The sequence below is a fragment of the Electrona antarctica genome (assembly GCF_951216825.1).
Source record: "Electrona antarctica genome assembly, chromosome: 20".
In the NCBI taxonomy this organism is placed as follows: domain Eukaryota; kingdom Metazoa; phylum Chordata; class Actinopteri; order Myctophiformes; family Myctophidae; genus Electrona; species Electrona antarctica.
In genome coordinates, this window is record NC_136801.1 from 31246967 (window position 1) to 31271077 (window position 24111).

The window sequence follows — 24111 nt, forward strand, 5'->3', positions numbered from 1 at the left end:
ACTTGCATCGTTCCAACTCCAATATAGGTCAGTGCCCAACGGGCACCGCTGTAGAGGCCCCACGGGGCACCGCTGTAGAGGCCCCACGGGCACCGCTGTAGAGGCCCCACGGGCACCGCTGTAGAGGCCCCACGGGCACCGCTGTAGAGGCCCCATGGGCACCGCTGTAGAGGCCCCACGGGCACCGCTGTAGAGGCCCCACGGGCACCGCTGTAGAGGCCCCACGGGCACCGCTGTAGAGGCCCCACGGGCACCGCTGTAGAGGCCCCACGGGCACCGCTGTAGAGGCCCCACGGGCACCGCTGTAGAGGCCCCACGGGCACCGCTGTAGAGGCCCCACGGGCACCGCTAGAGGCCCCACGGGCACCGCTGTAGAGGCCCCACGGGCACCGCTGTATAGAGGCCCCACGGGCACCGCTGTAGAGGCCCCACGGGCACCGCTGTATAGAGGCCCCACGGGCACCGCTGTATAGAGGCCCCACGGGCACCGCTGTATAGAGGCCCCACGGGCACCGCTGTATAGAGGCCCCACGGGCACCGCTGTAGAGGCCCCACGGGCACCGCTGTAGAGGCCCCACGGGCACCGCTGTATAGAGGCCCCACGGGCACCGCTGTAGAGGCCCCACGGGCACCGCTGTATAGAGGCCCCACGGGCACCGCTGTAGAGGCCCCACGGGCACCGCTGTAGAGGCCCCACGGGCACCGCTGTATAGAGGCCCCACGGGCACCGCTGTAGAGGCCCCACGGGCACCGCTGTAGAGGCCCCACGGGCACCGCTGTAGAGGCCCCACGGGCACCGCTGTATAGAGGCCCCACGGGCACCGCTGTAGAGGCCCCACGGGCACCGCTGTAGAGGCCCCACGGGCACCGCTGTAGAGGCCCCACGGGCACCGCTGTAGAGGCCCCACGGGCACCGCTGTAGAGGCCCCACGGGCACCGCTGTAGAGGCCCCACGGGCACCGCTGTAGAGGCCCCACGGGCACCGCTGTAGAGGCCCCACGGGCACCGCTGTATAGAGGCCCCACGGGCACCGCTGTAGAGGCCCCACGGGCACCGCTGTATAGAGGCCCCACGGGCACCGCTGTAGAGGCCCCACGGGCACCGCTGTAGAGGCCCCACGGGCACCGCTGTAGAGGCCCCACGGGCACCGCTGTAGAGGCCCCACGGGCACCGCTGTAGAGGCCCCACGGGCACCGCTGTATAGAGGCCCCACGGGCACCGCTGTAGAGGCCCCACGGGCACCGCTGTATAGAGGCCCCACGGGCACCGCTGTAGAGGCCCCACGGGCACCGCTGTAGAGGCCCCACGGGCACCGCTGTAGAGGCCCCACGGGCACCGCTGTAGAGGCCCCACGGGCACCGCTGTAGAGGCCCCACGGGCACCGCTGTAGAGGCCCCACGGGCACCGCTGTAGAGGCCCCACGGGCACCACTGTAGAGGCCCCACGGGCACCGCTGTAGAGGCCCCGCGGGCACCGTGAACACTTTTGAGATTGCTTATTTGAAATGAAAAGGTACCTGAAACAGCCGTGTGAAGTACTGGCATCAAGGCCTTAATGTGAAGCATTGGCATCTGAGCTAAAGTAGTGTTTATGAAGTTAAGTGTATTAGTGAGACACTGGATCAATAATGAGTGTTTGACAGACATACAGATTGAGTTGGTATTGATTACTGTGTCTGTGTGTGTGTGTGTGTGCGTGTGTGTGTGTGTGTGTGTGTGCGTGCGTGCGTGCGTGCGTGCGTGCGTGCGTGCGTGCGTGCGTGTGGGTCTGGGTCACCTTAATCGCAACAAATATCGACTCAGCACAATCACAAAACTGCACACTTCCCTGTTCTGTCTGAGAATAGGTCATTTGTGCATGTGCGTGTGCATGTGCAAATATAATCCTTGGTTTCTCTTGTGTGTGAACAATAATAGCAATTCAAAGCAGTTGTCCTCAAAACCCCACCTCCAGTCGCTGTCATAAGAACGGGAGGTGCGCTCATGATCACGGCAGCAGAGCCTATTTGTGTATGCTGCACGCGCACCTGCAGCCAATCAAGTATAATTTATGCTTGGTGGTATCACGAAGCATAGATTAGGTCTGCGTGTCACGTAGAGGTCTAGACCTGAGAATAGGTCATTTGTGTATGTGCGTGTGCATGCACTTGTTTATGCTATTTTAGGTGTTAGGGTTATGGTTTCTTTCTCCTTGAGCTTCCATACAGTAGGTAGTGGGTACTGTTTACGAATGTTATTGTCTTGCATTGCATAGACGCCTTATCAGACGACGTCACACTGCACTGGCCTGCGCGCGCAGGTCGGCAGCACAATAACCACCTCTCATAAGATGCAATGGAAAAGTTCTAACTGCAGTCACGTGTAAAAGAATGCCCCATCAAACTTGCTGTTTTTCTCCCAGTCACCGCAGGCACACCTGAGAGTCACGAAGATGCCAAAAGCCGCCCGTGGCCGGCGTCTCTTCCAGGTTTTCCACCAGCTGTCTAAAAACCCGGAAGAGACGCCTGCAACGAGCGGCTTTTGGACACGCATGGAATCCCAAGTGTGCTTACACTCAGAGTGGAGGAAGAATGATTAGGATTTTTAAGTGGTGCAACCACTTCCTTAAGTGACTATGTGTGTGGGTGGGTGGCTGGCTGGGTGCGTCTGAGCACGAAAACAGCATGGTTGTTTTTCACCACCTGTGCGCAACCTAACACACACACAAACACACACGAACATATTAACTGTATATATGGTGATTTCGGGTGTGCCAGTATAGTACAGTGACAGTACAGTACAGTACAGTAGAGGGTACAGTAGAGGGACCCCCACACGGTAACTCTGTCATTTCTCAACCGTTTCGGACGTGGGGCGGCTCGCCGGAATCGGGCCGGCACCCTGGGTGCGTTCCTGTGGGTCTGGAACCCCCCCCCCCCCCGGGGACCCCCACACGGAGTTGCACCACTTACTTCACACGGGTGTGATTTTTATTGTATTCTCTCGCTCTTGAAAAATATAATCCTTGGTTTCTCTTGTGTGTGAACAATAATAGCAATTCAAAGCAGTTGTCCTCAAAACCCCACCTCCAGTCGCTGTCATAAGAACGGGAGGTGCGCTCATGATCACAGCAGCAGAGCATATTTGTGTATGGCTGCACGTGCACCTGCAGCCAATCAAGTATAATTTATGCTTGGTGGTATCATGAAGCATAGATTGGGTCTGCGTGTCACGTAGAGGTCTGCGTGTCACGCACGCAGACGTCTACGCTCACAACAGTGGCATCCGCGACGCGATGTGAGCTTGTATATCAGCTGTTCTCTGTGTGCAATACTGTTGCGCAATGAAGTATAAATGTCTCCTAGGGTGCACCTCACTAGCCAACACACAAGAGAAGAGATTGAAACCAGCATTCCCCAACGCTGGTTTGGAGATCTGTTGGGAATTGATTACATGAAACAGTCACCCGTGTGACCAGTCTCAATGTTTCTAAACAAATAATTGGTCTATTTGTTGTTACTGGCAGTGCTGTGTAACATATTTTGCCTCTTCTATTGGACGGATCATATTTGTGAAAGAGACTTTAGTCTCAATGTGACTTTTACTGTTTAAAGGATAAATAATACAAAGTGCTATTTGCACAAATGGCATTCATAAAATCACTGTCCTGAAAAAATAATACATAAATCATTTTAGGTGTGTGGAGGGGTACTACAGTGGGAAATATTGTCAGCTACTTGGCTTATTTGTCAACATGCAATATTTCTATGAATATTAGCCAAAAAGTATTATTTATTAAATCTTACTTAGCCCAAGAGACAAAAACTTTTATGGGAGTATTTTTGAAGCACCCCAAAATAAAAAATCTGTTCCACTCTGGGGAGTGGATGTTGAACTTTGACAACCTTGTGAAGGTTCTGCCTAGATTGGCTATTTCGAAAATATATGAATACATTTTATACAAAAGATACCTTGTGAAACATTCTGCATAATGAGTATAGGCCCCTACTTGTGAGTATTTCTACACTGCAGTAGACCTTTACTCAAGTAAAAAGAAAAAAAAAAAAGAAAAAAAAACTTTCCCCACCACTGTGAGGGTGTGTGCGTGGCTGCGTGCACACAGTGTGACACAGAGAAGAGGAAGCTGGGGTGTGTATATAATCAGTACATGGGGAACAGTGCAGACATTGGATGCGAGTGTGACAGCTTCATCTGACCTCCACAGAGACTACCTGCCTCTTCTTCAGGTGAGAAACACCCCACACACTACTGCACCTTTCATTTAACCCATTAAGACACATGAGAGTCCGTTGCTCTCCCCGGGTTGGCAGAGGGAGTCTAGTGCCCAGGATTACATTAGAGTCTAATGTATTAGATAATTGACATTGGGTGAAAAAAATGGGTTGCAAAAATGCGTTGCAAAAATCGTGGGTTAAACAAATGAAAGAAAGAAAGACTCTATACAAAGGCATTCAAAAAACACTTTAAAAGGTTTTCTGAAAATACTTATATATTTATATCAGTGCCTCTCAAACTTTTCAGGTCAAGGAAAAATCTAAAAATATTTTGTTCCAGGGACCCCCCAGAAGCAAAGATTTGAGTAAAGAGAAATGTAGTGTACTGTGTGTGGCATGAAGTGACGTGCTATGAGCTTGTGTATCTGCTATTTTTGAATAAAGTATAAAATGTGGTTAAAGTCATGGTTAAAAGATTGTGATGCAAAACCATGTAAAATGACACAGATGCCTTCCTGGTTTTAATGGGTTGAATTTGTGCAGGTGTGCAGAAAGATGCCCGCGGCCCACCCATGTTGTATTATCATTAAAATCTTACGTGTTTTTGCCAATTATTTTGGAGGCCCACTTGAAATACCCTCACGACCCACTGGTGGGCCGCGGTCCACAGGTTGAGAATCACTGCTATAAGTATTATTCATTCAGCTCATGTTAGGTTTCATGAGTCAGAGTTATATTTTGAACCATACTCTCTCTCACTCTCTCTCTCTCTCTCTCTCTCACTCACTCTCTCTCTCACTCTCTCTCTCTCTCTCTCTCTCTCTCTCTCTCTCTCTCTCTCTCTCTGACCCTAGAAACAATGGATCATCGTGCCATCAGCCACCCTCCACAGAGACTACCTGCCTCTTCTCCAGGTGAGAAACACCCCACTGCACCTTTAATTTAACCCATTAAGACACATGAGAGTCCGTTGCTCTCCCCGGGTTGGCAGAGGGAGTCTAGTGCCCAGGATTACATTAGAGTCTAATGCATTAGATAATTGACATTGGGTGAAAAAAATGGGTTGCAAAAATGGGTTGCAAAAATCGTGGGTTAAACAAATGAAAGAAAGAAAGACTCTATACAAAGGCATTCAAAAAACACTTTAAAAGTTTTTCTGAAAATACTTATATATTTATATCAGTGCCTCTCAAACCTTTTCAGGTCAAGGACCCCCAAAATCTGAAAATATTTTGTTCCAGGGACCCCCCAGAAGCAAAGATTTGAGTAAAGAGAAATGTAGTGTACTGTGTGTGGCACACGTGCTATGAGCTTGTGTATCTGCTATTTTTGAATAAAGTATAAAATGTGGTTAAAGTCATGGTTAAAAGATTGTGATGCAAAACCATGTAAAATGACACAGATGCCTTCCTGGTTTTAATGGGTTGAATTTGTGCAGGTGTGCACTCATAAATGCTGAAAGATGCCCGCGGCCCACCCATGTTGTATTATCATTAAAATCTTACGTGTTTTTGCCAATTATTTTGGAGGCCCACTTGAAATATCCTCACGACCCACTGGTGGGCCGCGGTCCACAGGTTGAGAATCACTGCTATAAGTATTATTCATTCAGCTCATGTTAGGTTTCATGAGTCAGAGTTATATTTTGAACCATACTCTCTCTCACTCACTCTCTCTCTCTCTCTCTCTCTCTCTCTCTCTCTCTCTCTCTCACTCTCTCTCTCTCTCTCTCTCTGACCCTAGAAACAATGGATCATCATACCATCATCCCCTCTTCTTCAGGTGAGAAACACCCCACACACTACTGCACCTTTCATTTAACCCATTAAGACACATGAGAGTCCGTTGCTCTCCCCGGGTTGGCAGAGGGAGTCTAGTGCCCAGGATTACATTAGAGTCTAATGTATTAGATAATTGACATTGGGTGAAAAAAATGGGTTGCAAAAATGGGTTGCAAAAATCGTGGGTTAAACAAATGAAAGAAAGAAAGACTCTATACAAAGGCATTAAAAAAACACTTTAAAAGGTTTTCTGAAAATACTTATATATTTATATCAGTGCCTCTCAAACCTTTTCAGGTCAAGGACCCCCAAAATCTGAAAATATTTTGTTCCAGGGACCCCCCAGAAGCAAAGATTTGAGTAAAGAGAAATGTAGTGTACTGTGTGTGGCATGAAGTGACGTGCTATGAGCTTGTGTATCTGCTATTTTTGAATAAAGTATAAAATGTGGTTAAAGTGGTTAAAAGATTGTGATGCAAAACCATGTAAAATGACACAGATGCCTTCCTGGTTTTAATGGGTTGAATTTGTGCAGGTGTGCACTCATAAATGCTGAAAGATGCCCGCGGCCCACCCATGTTGTATTATCATTAAAATCGTACGTGTTTTTGCCAATTATTTTGGAGGCCCACTTGAAATATCCTCACGACCCACTGGTGGGCCGCGGTCCACAGGTTGAGAATCACTGCTATAAGTATTAATTCATTCAGCTCATGTTAGGTTTCATGAATCAGAGTTATATTTTGAACCATACTCTCTCTCACTCTCTCTCTCTCTCTCTCTCTCTCTCTCTCTGACCCTAGATCATATAGGTCATCATCATCGACCCATGGTCGATACCATCAAACCAATCACTAAGTTGGCTTACAGGGGGCGCTTCTGCCATTCACTGGTAATCTGTCTGTCTGTCTGTCTGTCTGTCTGTCTGTCTGTCTGTCTGTCTGTCTGTCTGTCTGTCTGTCTGTCTGTCTGTCTGTCTGTCTGTCTGTCTGTCTGTCCATCCATCCATCCATCCAGTTATTGTAACAACATGTATATCTTGCAGCCTGACTGTTCCAATAAGGAAGATGATGGATTTGATGGAATGCCAGAGTATACTCCATATGACGAAGAATACCTTGAGCCACCTGAGCACGCTGATACCGTGTTCATTCCCAGAACACGGCCAGGACCTGAGGAGGAAGAGGAAGAGGAACGTGAGTGTGCGAGCGCGTGTGTGTGTGCCGGCTGAAACGTTGCCCAAATTTGGACAGGTACATGTGTCCTAACTAGACAACTAATGTCAAGGATTAATGGTTATCAAAGTGGGGTCCCTGCGGGTGGTTCCAGGGCCCCAGTCAAAGATTATAGTTAAAGGGTAAGACCACTTTTTTAGAGGTTTGGGTTGTTTTCTTACCTTATTATGGTCAAACTAGTCCAGTCCAGGAGTTATTTCGCTCCATAGTGCAGTTTTACAGAAAATAACGTTGTAACGGGGAAACAGCTCTCAAAGTCACTATTTTAGTACGTAAACAAACACAAACAAAGTTGTTTCATACAATATAGAGCAACACCAAAACTCATGTGGTTTTATTTCTTCATAAAAATGGTAACTTCCTGTTGATTTTACTATATGAAGATCTGGATCCGGATCCATGGATCCAGTCCGGGTTTTCTTCTGAATAAAAATGGACAAATCAACAGGAAGTTAACATTTTTATGAAAAAATAAAACCACATGAGTTTTGGTGTTGCTCTATATTGTCTGAAACAACTTTGTTTGTGTTTGTTTACGAACTAAAAGAGTGATTTTGAGAGCTGTTTCCCCGTTACAATGGAAGTCAATGGGCTGGTATTTTTATAACGTTATTTTCTGTAAAACTGCACTATGGAGCGAAATAACTCCTGGACTGGACTAGTTTGACCATAATAAGGTAAGAAAACAACCCAAACCTCTAAAAAAGTGGTCTTACCCTTTAATAATAATAAGGGGGCATGGTGGCACAGTCGCCTCATAGCTACAAGGTCCTGGGTTCGATTCCCGCTGGGGACGCTGTGGGTGTGTTCTCTCCTCCTGCAAGCTCTCAAGGAGCCAATGAAAAATGGCCATGTTACATGATGTAATAACCCCATTCTGCCTATACCCCCCCCCCCCCCCTGGCCAGCAGGGGCGCCTGATGGAGGGTTATGAACTGGTCGGAATAACGTGTTCCTTCCACACACTACGTCCAGCCGGGGAAAAGAAGCATTTTGGACTCCTCATGCATAGAAGGAAGCATGAGGCCAGTCCGCTGCCCCCCCCCCCCCCCAGGATGGCAGAGGAAGTGTAGCGCCCAGGATTAGTTAATATATAGCATCAAATTCAATTTAACCATCGTCCACCGTAACATTATTTTCCATGAAAAGTCTTGAACAAAATCTCTTCGTGATTTTTCAAACAATCTTTATATTCTCTCTCTCTCTCTCTCTCTCTCTCTCTCTCTCTCTCTCTCTCTATCTCTCTCTCTGCAGTCTCACCTCTCAACGTGGAGGACATAGACATGTGTGAGCGCGGGTTCAACAAGTGGACGGGCGATCCAGACACGACGTATGACAACAAGTTCCTGCATCACACCAAGGAGTATGACAACCCCAGGCTGGTGGTGCGCCGCGGCCAGGAGTTCTTCATCCGCATCCGCTTCTGCAGAGACTTCTACGCGGATTTCGACGACTTCCAGCTAGAGTTCTTGATCGGTCAGTTGCTCACTGTTCTCTTGTATTCTCTATATATTCGGCCCTATATGCATGGCCCTTATATATTTGTGTATGTTGTTCACTGTTGTTTTTAATATTTTCTATGGCTTTTATATGGCTGATTCACTGTTGTACTTTATTTAATTTACTGTTAAGCAGCGTTTCTCCATAGCCACACTCATACTTGTAGACCGCTGCCAGAATGGGGTTACATCATGTAACATGGCCATTTTTCATTGGCTCATTGAGAGCTCAGTCCCTCGCCTACCCTGTATATAAAGACTTCCCCAAATGCTGCCACCTTTATGACTCTGATGAAGACCGCATAGGTCAGGGGTGTCCAAACTTTTTCCAAAGGGGGCCATATTAGAAAATATTAAGACACCCACGGGCCAACTACATCTCCTAACATAATGTACTGTCGGACTATGACAAAGTCACATACATATGCATCGCATTAAACGCCTCAATTCATCAATATTTTATATCAATGGTCTTTTTGTCAGGTGTGTGCTGTGAACAAAAACTATAACTCAGCCTTTTTTCAGCCATATGTTACATTACCAAATGTAACCAGACGAGCAAGGTAACAAATATATACAAGAAACAAGGAACACTGAGAGATTATACTCTGGGAAATGCCCATGTTAAAAAATATTAATGTAAAAATGTCCCCATACTGTTGGGCGGCCGGGCCGTTCATAATACAATTCAAGTATGAAGCTGCGGGCCGTATAAAATTCGTCCCAGGGCCGCACTTTAGACACCCATGGCATGGGTCGAAACGTTAGGCGCGATTCATACTCCTATTTTAGAGCCGAATAAAAGTCGGTTCGGCTCTGTAGAGCCTACAATGTGACCTCATTTGAGGTTCGGGGGGGCTCTTCGGTGCTACTGAAGATTTCTGACGAGCCGAAATCATTTCGGCACTTCAGCGGTAAAATAGGAGTATGAAATTATGAATCGGCCCTCTTTTACTTCTACTAGCACCTCAGGGCTCAAAATGTCCGTGCTGCTCCAGTGTCCTCTACTCCTTCTGGTCAGTTAAATGTCCGTGCTGCTCCAGTGTCCTCTACTCCTTCTGGTCAGTTCAATGTCTGTGCTGCTCCAGTGTCCTCTACTCCTTCTGGTCAGTTAAATGTCTGTGCTGCTCCAGTGTCCTCTACCCCTTCTGGTCAGTTCAATGTCTGTGCTGCTCCAGTGTCCTCTACTCCTTCTGGTCAGTTAAATGTCCGTGCTGCTCCAGTGTCCTCTACTCCTTCTGGTCAGTTAAATGTCCGTGCTGCTCCAGTGTCCTCTACCCCTTCTGGTCAGTTCAATGTCTGTGCTGCTCCAGTGTCCTCTACTCCTTCTGGTCAGTTCAATGTCTGTGCTGCTCCAGTGTCCTCTACTCCTTCTGGTCAGTTAAATGTCTGTGCTGCTCCAGTGTCCTCTACTCCTTCTGGTCAGTTCAATGTCCGTGCTGCTCCAGTGTCCTCTACTCCTTCTGGTCAGTTAAATGTCCGTGCTGCTCCAGTGTCCTCTACTCCTTCTGGTCAGTTCAATGTCTGTGCTGCTCCAGTGTCCTCTACTCCTTCTGGTCAGTTAAATGTCTGTGCTGCTCCAGTGTCCTCTACTCCTTCTGGTCAGTTCAATGTCTGTGCTGCTCCAGTGTCCTCTACTCCTTCTGGTCAGTTGCTCAGTTTGAATCAGTGGTCAAAGTACTCAATTGTTTTACTTACAGTAAGTATCCTTCGTTACAAGTAAAAGTCCGGAATTCAAAATGTGCTTCAGTAAAAGTTCAAAAGTATTGGTGTCCAAATGTACTTAAAAAAAAGTACCAAAAGTAGAAATGAAGTACTCAATATGCAGAATGTCCCATTTCAAGTTTTCAAAATGTATAAACATATTTTGAAAATAGCCGATCTACAAGCTCACAATGTGACGCAAATATTGTAGGCTAGATCTGCTATTTTCAAATGGCCGAAATGTATATAGGTCTACTGTAGGGCTGAAGTGGTTAATGAATGTTTTGTAATAATAATCCAAATCTAGTAGTAAGTAACTAGTAAAGTAGGCCTACTCATTATGCAGAATGTGCCATTTCAAGTTTTCAAATGTATAAACCTCTTTTGAAAATAGCTGTTCTACAAGCTCACAATGGGTCGCATGGCTACGACGCATTGTGACCTTGTATAGACTTCACCTGTCAACCACATCTGTAAACCAGTGATGTGACCCAGTTGATGTGACCCCCCCCCTCTGCAGGCAACGACCCAACCCCCGGTCAGCAGCTCATCCAGCTCTTATTCGGGGTCCGTGAGGATTCCGACAAACATACGGACTGGTTGGGTAGCATAGTGAGCGTGGATGGCGCGCAGGTGACGCTGAGCATCACGCCGTCTGCAAACGCCATCGTGGGCAGGTTCAAGATGTACGTGGCCATCGCCAAGACGCGCGGAATGCTCCGCACTCGCAGGGACCCCACCACGGACATCTACGTGCTGTTCAATGCCTGGTGTCCTGGTGAGTTTTAGTACATCATCATCGCTTGTCCAAAACCATTACTAAAAATAGCACATCTGATTTTGAATAGATGAATTATAAAATAATGTATGTTTTGTATAAAGTAACTATAACTACAGCGGTCAAATACTCATAGGTCTTGAGATGAAAAATGGACAGGAAATTAAAAGTCCCTCAAAATGATACTTAAAAAGCCTGCGTGTGTAGATGATCCAGTGTATTTGGAAGATGAGAGGCAGGAGAGGCAGGAGTATGTACTGGAGGATGGGGGAACAATCTACCAGGGAGACCCCAGTGCTGTGTCTGAGAGGAGCTGGATGTATGGACAGGTACACAGACACACGCACGCACGCACTTGTGCGCGGGCAAACCCATATATTTTCTGTTGATCTCTCACTCTCTTCATTTCTCACCCCTTCCTCACAATCTTCTCTCTGTGTCTCTCTAGTTTGAGCTGGGAGTGTTGGATGCTTGTATCTACATCCTGGACTCATCTCAGATGCTGATCGTACACAGAGCCGATCCAGTCAAGCTGGTCCGGAAGGGATCCGCCATGGTGAGCCAAGCTCTAAAATGTTAGATCTCTTCTTCTGTGGGTAGATACTATTTTCCGCGGCCAAATGCATTTTCATTTAGAGTTCCTTGACATTAAAATGAGAACAACTGGTATGTTAACCACTTAAACCCATGCATCCTTATTGTGGGGAAGACAGTGAAAACAGAAGCCACAGAAGCCCTGAGTAGTCAAGGGATATTAATACAATCTGGGAATAAATTTCTTACCAATACTTTTCTTCACCAATGTGTTGGTAAGGTTGTCTACTAACATATCCCACATTGGTTTCTATTCAACCACCCTAGGATATGTTTTTAGTACAGCTGCTGAAAGATGGGGTACCATTAACAGCGGTTGATGGTACCCCATCGGTTGGCTCTGCGTCCACCAGCAGCAGCTTGTGCAAACATAATGGAGGAAACAAACACTTAACAAATGAACTGCTCCTGACAGAAGGTTCCGCCAGTTGGAATCCAACCGGCAACTGCTTCTGGCGTAACGTTCCGTCTGATAAGCTTTATTATTGTTCAAACCGGATCGCTGATTTCTGAAGACAGAACATACAACCCAACACAAAACCATCCTACTAATAATCACCTCTCAAACTATTAACCAAAAGTATACTAATAATAATAGCTAAAATATTAATAATGGCCAGGGGCCATAACATCCCATGAATAGAAATATTAATAATTAAGAAGTAGTGAAAATAGCTGATCTACAAGCTAGTAGATCTGCTTATTTTTCACTAGTTTGGATCCCGCGGGCAAACGTCTAATAATCTCTCTCTTTTGGGTCTCGACCTGAAAAGTTTGGGAAACACTGACTGCTGGTTAAGTGTAATGTGTGTTTTTGTTCTCCCATGTCAGCTGAACAGCCAGGATGACAACGGGGTGCTGGTGGGGAACTGGAGTGACGATTACTCCATGGGAGTGGCTCCCACCCTGTGGACAGGCAGCGTCAAGATCCTCCTGCAGTACGCCCACACCGGAATTCCTGTCTGCTACGCTCAGTGCTGGGTGTTCGCCGGGGTCTTCAACACCTGTGAGTCAATATCACGCGCGCATGCGCACGGACACACGCACGCAAACACACACTAGTCCAGTGTTTCTCAACATGTGGGTCAGGATACCCACAGCGGCTTCTTTTGGGAGGGTCCCCAGATGATTAGCTTGACATTGTAATACATACAGTAAAAGCGTATGTAGTAAGTGTATTGTCACATTTCTAAAGTGACACTAGACGCCTTAAAGGACCACTTCACCACTTTTCAACCTATCTTCATATAATAGGTCCTCACTAATAATCTTGAAAAAATGGCGCAATGTTTTTCTACTCGGTCTGTGTCTCATAGGAGGGCTGTGGGAAGTTCAGAAACAAATCATCGATGGGGAATACAAGCTAATAAAAACTGCAGGCTTTCTAGTCCTGAAAGGTTGCAATGCGAAAATGGAAGCCATCGTTCTCACGATAATGAAAATCTAAACATTTTTGTAAAAGAATATTGTTTAAAAAATAATCTGCCTAATGATGTCACTGGAAGACGGTTTCTAAACTGCCCACAGCCCTCCTATGAGACACAGACTGAGTAGAAAAAAATCTTGCCATTTTATCATGATTATTAGTGAGGACCTATTATATGAAGATAGGTTGAAAAGTGGTGAAGTGGTCCTTTAAGAGACAACGTCACACTGATAAGGTGCTGCCACACTATCTAAAGAGCCGCGCACGTCTTAAGCTGTGCGCAGCTTATTTTCAGAGTTTTTAGACAGCTGGTGGATGGAAAAGAAGCTCCACCTCCGCCGAAGACTTGCGCGACGGCCAGATTCCCGGAAACGCTCTCCTCCGCGCAAGTCGTCCGCGGAGGTGGAGCTTAATTTCCATCCACCAGCTGTCTAAAAACTTGGAAAATAAGCTGCGCACAGCTTAAGACGTGCGCGGCTGTCGACCGTTTTGCGCTTAGGTGTGGAAAGGCCTATAAGTATGCACGCGCAGGCCGGCAACACATGAGCCCTGCCTCTCATAAGATGCAATGGAGAAGTGTCACTGCACTCATGTGTTAAAAAAAATGCACCATCAAACTTTCAAATGCTGCTTTTCTCCCAGTGTGGAGGAAGAATGCTTCGGATTTTTATTGTGATCTCTCACCCTTGAAATATATAATCGTTGGTTTCTGTTGTGTGTAAACAATAATAGAAATTCAAACCACACCTACAGTCACCAGACCGGAGGGAGCGCTCTGATCATGACAGCAGAGCCTGAACGTGCACGCTCAGCTGCAGCCCATCAAGCCTAATTTATGTTCCGTCCCGCGAAGGTGTCGTGCGCGCAGAGAAACGGCAGAGAATAGCAGACCTCTAAGCTCACAGCGGTTGCATCCGCAACGCGATGTAAGCTTGTATGTCAGCTGTTCTCTGCACGCAATAGAAATAGAGCGTCGCAGTCCCGCCCCCTTTCATGACAACGCCAGGCCCAGGAAATGAATCCCAATGCATTTTTCCCATAGACATTTCATAAAGTATTTATTTAAAGACCTTTTAAGCATCATACGAAGCCAACTCGAGTCGTGACAAATCATGACAACAAACAAAATATTTTGGACCAAAAGAATAATTACAAAGAAGAAAAACAACAAAAAAATGGTTGTAACCTGCCGTTTTTTCTACTTTCTAATTCTTTGTTTGGCCCAAAACATTGTGTTTATTGTCATGATTTGTCACGACAAATAAATAAATACTTTCTGAAAAGTCTGAGCAAGATGAACAGGGATTTATTTTCCCGGTCTCTCTTACAATTAGAAGTGCTTGTGAGGGTGAGAACCAGTCCTGTGAGTCAATAACACACTAGTCTCTCATGCCAGTTGGTCTCTCTCTCTGTCTCTCTCTCCAACTTCATGTATTTATTTGTACACCCAGTCCTGCGTTGCCTGGGCATTCCAGCCAGAGTGATAACAAACTTCAGCTCCGCCCATGACAACACTGGCAACCTGAAGACCGACCTCATCTTCCTGCATGACGGAACACCTGATCATAAGAACACCAGAGACTCCATCTGGTTGGTTCACACAACTGTCAATCATGTCTGTTCTCTGTGCCATTTGTCTGTGAAGTCAAATTATTAACTACTACTACTACTACTACTAATCAGAAACAGAATCAGTTTAATTTGACACTGGGTGACTTTTTTTGCGTCGGTGAAAGCAGGTATATAAATGTTCTTTTAGAAACATTATAGTATTACATAGGATCAGGAACGAGTACATCAGAGGAACAGCGCATGTCAGATGTTTTATAGATAAAGCCAGAAATGCCAGAATGAGATGGTTTGGACACGTACAGAGGAGGGATAGTGAGTATATCGGTAGAAGGATGTTGAGGTTGGAACTGCCAGGCAGGAGGCCTAGAGGAAGACCAAAGAGAAGATTTATGGATGTAGTGAAAGAGGACATGAAGTTAGTTGGTGTGAGAGAAGAGGAGGCAGAGGACAGGGTGAGACGGAGGCAGATGATTCGTTGTGGTGATCCCTGAAGGCAAAAGCCGAAAGGAAAATAAGATAGTATTACATGCAGGTGTGTACGTGTTCTTTAGAAACATTCGAATCATACTAATGATATTGCTGCCTACTAGTACTATCACTAATAATGTTGATGTGACCGATGTGTGTTTCCACAGGAACTATCACTGTTGGAATGAGGCGTGGATGGCCAGGCACGACCTTGGCGAGGGACTTGGAGGCTGGCAGGCTGTGGACGCTACGCCACAAGAGACCAGCGATGGTACCACTATTAGCTCATATAGGAACTTAATCTAAAAGTGATGGATGGATGGGTGGATGGATGGATGGATGGATGGATGGATGGATGGATGGATGGATGGATGGATGGATGGATGGTTATCATTGTGTTCATGAACAAAGTGGGGGCTTGCAACTCACTTTTGAAAGCTAAAAAAAAACAGCACAGGTATACAGCGTTTCGACCGTGAGGTCTTTATCGAGTGTATACAATATACATACTCAATACATAAAGACCTCACAGACAGACAGACAGACAGACAGACAGACAGACAGACAGACAGTAACACATTGCTGTATGTTTCAGGTTATTATCGCTGTGGTCCTGCATCGGTCAGAGCCATCAAGGACGGACTGATGAGTCAAATGTATGACGCTGCATTCGTCTTCGCTGAGGTACGCACAGTGTGTCTGCTTAGTGATGTGGTTTGACTGGTGAACACTGAACAGTAGTGATCTTATTGTAACAGATGTCAGACAAATGGTGATTTAATTGTGATGTGGTCTTTGATTTAATTTATTAGCACTTGCCTTAAGCATGACTATTCTTTAAGGGTGTAACGATATAGTAACTGCATGGAAAATATCAATCTTATTACAATGTAATTACTTTTACTCCATTCAATATCGCTTGGTCTATCGATAAACGTCTGTGTTCATGTCAAGGTATGGGTTTGTCCATATGGGTTCAAAATATAATGTCTATATGTTTTTGCCAGAGAATCACTGTTTACTTATTTATATCCATATTCATAAATTTTCCCTTAAAAAACCTCCACTATCCACATGTTTCACACAGATGTAATTTGTTTGGTAACTGTATCGATTTTAAAATTTGAGTGGCTGTAAAGAAGAAATGAAAGTGGGGAGGAGGCTTCACTTCCTCTTTATCGCTTGCTCGTCATGTTCAGAGCTTCCGTTCTCCAGACTGTATGGCGGAAGCATTAGAAAGTTGCGAGAGGCGACTGTCTGGCAACGCAAGTCTAATTCAACAGTGATGCGATCTCTCGTCAGGTGAACAGTGACCTGGTCTTCAGGAAGAGGGACAAGTACGGTCTTCTGAAAACATTCCGGGTGGACAAGACTCACGTGGGACATGTCATCCTGACCAAGGCTGTGGGCTGGGACAGGCCCGATGACATCACACGCAACTACAAGTACCATGAAGGTACAGTTCCATGACATCACACACAACTAAGTACCACAAAGGTATAGCCACAGCAACGTAGCACACGCACGCACGCACGCACGCACACACGCGCACACACACGTACAAAACCACCCCACCTACCTGCTCTCTAAATGAATTACTGTTGGAAGCCAGAGTAAAATCGATACATATTAATGCCTTCAGCCGAAGGTTATTTGACCTCCTGTCTCACTTTCTTACAGGAAGTTATAGTACATAAATAGCAACGCGTCTGCCTATCTCCCTCTGTGTGTGTGTGTGTGTGTGTGTGTGTGTGCGCGCGCGTGCGTGCGTGTGTGCATGCGTGCGTGCGTGCGTGCGTGCGTGCGTGCGTGCGTGCGTGCGTCCAGGCTCTAAGGAGGATAAAATCACCATGGCCAGAGCAGAGGTGTATGGAATGGCGCGAGAGATCCCAGAGTACCTCACTGCCGATGCCAGGGTGTCTGTCAAGATCGACTGTAAACAGGTACGTTATACATGTACCATCCAGAACCATTGAAGGAGATGGCGGCTCCGTGCGGCTATCATGGTCGGATATATGGGGGGCTGAAGAGTGACAAAGTCCTGGACCGGAAGTTGACGGAATGCACTGGACTTAAATCTTAAATCCCTTTATTTTAGATCATTTTTTTTTTTTTGTAATAGCACAACATAAACATTACAGAGACTTTAGTTGTCACTGTACAATACTTTAAAACAGTTGTCATGTTGCACACGTGCCTAAAATTGCTGATATTTGCGCCGCACTCGTTTGCTATTTTTGGTGAATGTTGCCCTCAGAATAGGGATGCTGGGGTTCAAGTGTTTAAATCTCAAGTATGGAGTATTGTCGGAATGGAAGCTACTATTCTTTCAAGTTTAGGGGGAACGTTTTACATATTTTGCGTACCATAATATCATAAATGTAAGGTTCTAATAATGTAATTCAGGGGTGCCTTGGATGAAAATGTTATTTACAGGGGCGCCCTTGTGATAGAATTTCCCGATGACAGCGTCCAAAGTGTTGAATTAGAAGTAGATTATTTGCCAAGCGAAAGTATCTCTCCGCGGAGGGTTCGGCATATTAGCTAGCTCCCAAATGTGGCCGTTCATAGGAGACTTTCACAAAGACATATCTCAAACATAATTTCAAAATCGCATGACATTACGAAATCATCTCAAGAGCACAGTCTGGAATACATGAATACAATCAATTACTTAACCTTTTGGTCAATACAACAGATTCCACAGAAGATCTCTGTCAAATTCGGTCAATAACAATCATGGTTGACATTTTAAACAGTCCACGCTTTTGTCTTAAAGGGAAACTTCACCCTTTTTGCAAACAAATATATGTTAATGACGTTTAGAAGATTTAGAGCACTTTCCTGGGGGTCTTTATGTGTGTAATATGTGGATTTAGATTTTTTTTATTTTTAGCAGTGAGCCCAGTGTCTCTGATGTCATGGACACTGGGTTCACTTACTTCCTGCACTACATGTTGTCTCAGTAACACAGCCCTCACCCTATCCACAAAGAGGAGCAGTGCACCAAAGCATTATGGGAATTGTAGTCCAGGAAGGAAGTGAGCCAGTGTCCATGAAATCAGAGACACTGTGCTCACTGCTAAAATCTAAAATATCTAAAACCATATATTACACACATAAATACCCCCAGGAAAGTGTTCTAAATCTTCTAAATGTCATTAACATATATCTTTTTATGCAAAAAGGGTGAAGTGTCCCTCTAATGGTTAACCCATTTTGGACTGAAGCCGATTCTAAAAAGCCTTCTAAATCCTGACCTAAGTTTTCTGAAATACTTATATAGCAGAATCATTTTTTTGTCATTTTTGAATACTGTACATACTGTACAGAACCCCAAGAGGGGTCCAGAGACGTCAAACTGTCAACAGCGGTGAAAGTTAGGGTTAGCCACAATCGTCCAGGCAAACAGTAGTAGTAGCCACTAGACAGTCTACATACAGCCCTTCAAATATACAGGCCTCAATATATGTGATATATTTGAATCATCATAATAGCCATTCCATATATGGGCATAAAACCATAACACCCTGAAACCAAAACGTTTGAGAACCACTGATCTGCATACACAAAGACAGTGTGAGACTTTTACTTAGTTTAAAATGTACCGCATGTCATTTAGACATTCATGTTGTTTTAGACAGATGCAAGGTTCATTGTCTACCTGGTATCCTAAAGTGTCTGTCTGTCTGTCTGTCTGTCTGTCTGTCTGTCTGTCTGTCTCTCTCTCCTCTCTCTCTCTCTCTCCTCTCTCTCTCCTCTCTCTCTCTCCTCCCCCCCCCCCTCCCTCCCTCCCTCCCTCCCCCCCTCTCTCCTCTCTCTCTCTCTCCTCTCTCTCTCTCTCCTCCCCCCCCTCCCTCCCTCCCTCCCCCCTCTCTCCCCTCTCTCTCTCTCTCTCTCCTCTCTCTCTCTCTCCTCCCCCCCCCCTCCCTCCCTCCCCCTCTCTCTCTCTCTCTCTCCTCTCTCTCTCTCTCCTCCCCCCCCCCCCCCCCCCCCCTCTCTCTCTCTCTCTAGGTGGGCCTGGGCGAGGCCTTCACCCTGGGAATAGACATCATCAACGACGGGGACACTGAAGCTAAAGCCTCGTTCACTCTGGTTGGCCGGGTGGTTTTCTACACCGGGGTGGTAACCAAAGAGTTCAAAGATCACCGGGAACCAACGATGATTGTGCCTGCGAATGAGAGTGAGTGAGTGAGTGAGCGTGCGTGCGTGCGTGCGTGCGTGCGTGCGTGCGTGCGTGCGAGAGAGAGGCTGTGCCTGCGCATTATTTTAATTCATTTTGAATTTAGAGTATTAACATACTCTACTATATAAATTGGTTAAACCCACAATCCATAACATTTTGGAATAGTACAATAATATTTTAACCCTTTTAGGTCTGAGGCCGATTCTAAAAACGCCTTCTAAATCCTGACCTGTACGTTTTCTGACTAACGTCAAATATTTATTCAAAAATTGCACAAATGTTATTTTGCTATATACTATACATAGCAACCAGAACAACCACATGTTATTTTGCTATATACTATACATATATATACTATATACTACACATAGCAACCAGAACAACCAAAAGGGGTCCCTGTCCTGAACATAAAGAGTCCATGTGCAGAGATTGCTCTTCTATTGAGACATTAGATCATGTGATCTGGTCGGACACCTACTGGTGTACAGGAGGTACTGCATCAAAGTCAAAACAATCCAGTACTGTAGACATAATGTTGCTGATTGATTGATTGATTGAGGATTTAAAACCCAAGAAAGTACTATGGCTTGTTTCCATTGCGGTCCTTCATATTCAATGCATGATGGCGGAGACGAGTTCTATAATCACAGGTGTTGTAGGACATAAAATGTAGTGATTGCGACGTTGACATATGTTTTGTTTTTATATTGCTGTACTTGTGAGGGCCAAATATCTCCACAAGTATAGTTGAACTTCAGACATTTGTGAGGACCATTTTTATTAGACAAAACAAACATGGGGGTGGGGGGGGGGGAGAATAATCAGATTGGGGTTACGATTTGTATTAGGAATTTGGAAATTAGGTTCGGGTTAGTGTTTATAAAATGTCATTCATAAAATCACCATCTAGCGTTCTCACAAGTATTTATAGTAAAGTAATACAAACCTGTCTCTTTGTGTGTGTGTGTGTGTGTGTGTGTGTGTGTGTGTGTGTGTGTGTAGCTCATCGTGTGTACGTCAACGTAGAGGCCAGGGAGTACATGACCGCTCTGGGCTCCCAGGTCAGCCTGCAGTTCGTCCTGACTGGCCAGGCATCCCATCAATACCTGAGCAGCATTCGAGTCATCACCCTCAAGACCCCGCCTCTCACACTCGTGGTGAGCCACACACTCTCACCGCACGCACGCGCACGTGCACACACCACACACACACCAACTAATAGCCGACGAATAGCCTCAGAGATGTACACATCCGTACGATTAATGAAATTCTACACACTTACAGGCTACTTTACAGTTGTCTTTACATCTAAAAAATGAGATGAGAAAATGAGAATTACGTCAGAATTTGGTGCTCTATTGTGTTGCAGATTAAACATTTTTGATATTTAGACGAATAAGACCAAATCAGAATTTGTCAAAATTAACAAGTTTTCACCAAAAACGCTGTGGGAACAAAAAAGTTGTAGAAAAAAAATATTTTTTATAAATCCTACAATATTAGACAAAACCGGCTTGGATTATTATAATTTTTTTTTATCCGTTAATTTCCGGGTGTACTCTTCTTCGGAAGTCCTAGGATCACTCACAGGTTGCAGAAGAGCGCCCTCTACCGTAAACACTGAAAACACCACATGACGTACAAGTGCGTCAATGGTGGTCTGTGCGTTGGATTGAAATTATGTATACATGCGTCAATAGCAGTCAATGAGTTAAGAATGTTATGTATTATAATCATATATACTCTTTTCATTGTGTCGTGTAATGTGGTGTCGTGTGATGTCATGTCATGTGGTGTGTAGCTGAGTGGAGTGCACAAGGTGGGCTATGAGATGTATGTCAACCTGAAGTTCACCAACCCTCTCGGTGACTCTCTGTTCGACGTGTGGGTGGCCATGGAGGGACCTGGACTCATGGTGTTCAGGACCAAATACTACAGGTACGCACGCACGCACGCACGCACGCACGCACGCACGCACGCACGCACGCACGCACGCACGCACGCACCCCTATCCCTACCCTGTTAAATAATACTGTGTTGAATAATAGTATTTTTTATTTTGTTCATGCAACTTGGTGAGAAGCTTTCAAAGCTATACCTACCTTACCATATTTAGCAGATTGTCTGTTGAATTTGAGAGATTTGATGTCTTGGAATTCCATGTTTTGTCTTTAGAGTGAGTATGGGTTTTCTCCAATTCTGAAATTTTGATAGCTACATTTGACAACACTATCATCAGTACATGTTTTTGTTTCTTACCGAGTACCCCATAGCAGGGGTGGGCAACTTTGACAATGGAGAGGGCCACTATATTTCCACACCCACTCCAGAGCATAGACATATATACATAGACGCCCCTTCCGGCTCTGAGGCGTGTGTCAAAATTGAAGGCACTATTTTCCCGACATTCCTTGCGAAGAATAGCGGAAGCAAAGCGGAAGCTTGTCAAGCTTCCGCGTGCGTAACATAAGTCCCGGAAAAGACGCGCTGTGATTGGCCAGTAGTCACTTGAGTGACAGCGAGAGACATGGAGGAGTCGCCTTCAGCAAATGCCTTCAGCACTTCTAAATAATAAAGCTGCGGAGAACTGTTGCTTTGTGTTCACTCTTTAATGTTTTCTGTTAGTAATCTAATCCCCCTGGCTCTGATGTTGTATTGTTAATAACTTTGTTGTTTGTGTTTGTTTGTTTGTCTTGTTTTGTATTGTAATGTATACGGTCATGACTGTTATAAAGATTTGTTTAAAAAAAAAAAAAAAGCCTTCAGCACTGCACTTCCGCCTTCATTGGGATACACGTCGCTCCAATGAACTGCAGCGGCAAATGAGGCATCTATTTCTTAATATCTATGCTCCAGAGGGCCACAGTGCATATTACTGTCGTAGCAAAAAATCTACAAGCTCAAAACGTGTCACACTGTGACGCGTTTTGAGCTTGTAGATCAACTATTTTTGCTATATTTGAATTGAAATCCTGAATAACGTTTTGCTATTTTTTAATTGGAATCCTATTTAATTCAATTTAATTTCAAATGCATTTAGTTATAGTTATGTTCGCTTTATGAACTAAATACAAATACATACAAAAAGACAACATTTTAATACTAGTAATTAGCTGAAATCAATAATATATGAATGTTCAGATATTAACCTTCGGGCCGCATTAAGTGATGCGGCCCATGTATGCCCCATAGGACAGTGGTTCTCAAAGTGGGGTCCAGGGACCCACATGGGTCCTTCATGGGGCTGTTATGGGGGTCCCCAGCAAAATTAGTTAACATAGCATTGCAATCAGTTGAACCGCTTTAACCGGTTACAATTACAAGCTCACTCAATGTGTGTGTGTGTGTGTGTGTGTGTGTGTGTGTGTGTGTGTGTGTGTGTGTGTGTGTGTGTGTGTGTGTGTGTGTGTGTGTGTGTGTCAGGGAGGTGGCTCCTTATGCCACCCTCAGTTGGACAGAGGGCTTCATTCCCAGGATGGGTGGAAAAAGACGCATGATGGCTGCCCTGGACTGTGACAAACTCAGACAGGTACACACGCACGCACGCACGCACGCACTCAGTGGTAGAAAGTAACTAAGTACAATTTTGAGGTTTTAGTACTTTACTTTTTGAGAACCACTGACATAGAAACATAGGTTTTTCAGAAAACTATCAGGATTTTGTATAGAGCGTCCACAGGTAAATAACATGGGTACTTTTCCCACAACTGTGTGTGTTCTGATAGGTGTGGGGAGTCACTAGAGCCACGATCGAGTACAGCTGATTGGCTCACACCCTGCCGGCCAGCGACGCTTTCCCCGCCCCACAGCACAATTTCACCCAATCAGCACCTGAGCCTCATATGGAGTGGGGTGGGGCCAAACTGCACCGACCTGCATTTGATTGGTTTATTCTTCTTCTGATTGTTTTTCTGAATTTCATTATTACACTGCATTGTTTTTTTATCATTATGTCACTCAATGTGGGGTCCGGGCACTCCCATGGGTCCTTAAGGGGGTTCCACCTAGCTAAAAAAATGCCAGTTATTAACCAAATTGACCTTTACACGTCTGTAACTCTGAGTGTACACTCTTAGAGTTTAATTATCACAGAGGATTTTTTTCAAATTTGGGTCTGTGGTGTAATTGTAATGCATGGAGTTAAAATGGTTAAGAATGACAAATGTCAAAGAACAACCGCTCTAACCCAAACCCCCAACTCAAAACTCTGTATCCTGTAAAAGTAATTTCTCCTGATTGACCGAAATTTGGACCTGAAAATGTATTTTATGTTTACTAGAGAGCTGGAGAGACCACACCTGTTACCGAACAACCACTCAGTCACAATGAGTACTATTAGAATATAGAGCTATTTAACACTTAATTAATAATGAATAAATATCACACATTTAACACCTTTAACACAGCAGCTGTGATGTTGACTAGTATATAACCACTGTGATATTATAACTGTAGCTGTGCACTGCCTAACTCTGCCAATAAACAGAACATTGCAAAAAATAAAATAGAATGGTGTGGCGGGTTTGTTTGTGTGTGTGCCTGCTGCCTGCCTCATCCAAGAAGGAATCTAACCAGTGGTAGAAGTAGGCCTACTACGTTTTTGTTGTTACTTCAGTCAAAGTACAATTGGAGAGACCACTTACAGTAGTGCATGC

The 24111-nt window shown here is 45.2% G+C and overlaps 1 protein-coding gene across 1 annotated transcript; it reads left to right on the forward strand.

The window, feature by feature from the left end:
• The first annotated feature begins 4177 nt into the window (after positions 1–4177).
• LOC306912977 (coagulation factor XIII A chain-like) lies at positions 4178–23843 on the forward strand. Its single transcript, XM_079489466.1, has 20 exons — positions 4178–4225; positions 5068–5127; positions 5957–5995; positions 6798–6886; positions 7040–7190; positions 8484–8705; positions 10953–11210; positions 11418–11539; positions 11659–11766; positions 12636–12810; positions 14682–14820; positions 15438–15541; positions 15866–15954; positions 16573–16726; positions 17098–17213; positions 19285–19453; positions 20459–20613; positions 21258–21394; positions 22880–22985; positions 23182–23843. The coding sequence occupies exons 2-20, from the start codon at positions 5073–5075 to the stop codon at positions 23218–23220; spliced, it is 2427 nt and encodes an 808-aa protein (XP_079345592.1). The 5' UTR covers positions 4178–4225; positions 5068–5072; the 3' UTR covers positions 23221–23843.
• The last annotated feature ends 268 nt before the right edge of the window (positions 23844–24111 follow it).

Coding starts and splice junctions, on each gene's coding strand:
- LOC306912977 (XM_079489466.1), top strand. CDS start 5,073: ATGGATCATCGTGCCATCAGCCACCCTCCACAGAGACTACCTGCCTCT. Junction 6,887..7,039: donor GGCGCTTCTGCCATTCACTG/GTAATCTGTCTG, acceptor TATATCTTGCAG/CCTGACTGTTCCAATAAGGA. Junction 15,542..15,865: donor GCCACAAGAGACCAGCGATG/GTACCACTATTA, acceptor TGTATGTTTCAG/GTTATTATCGCTGTGGTCCT.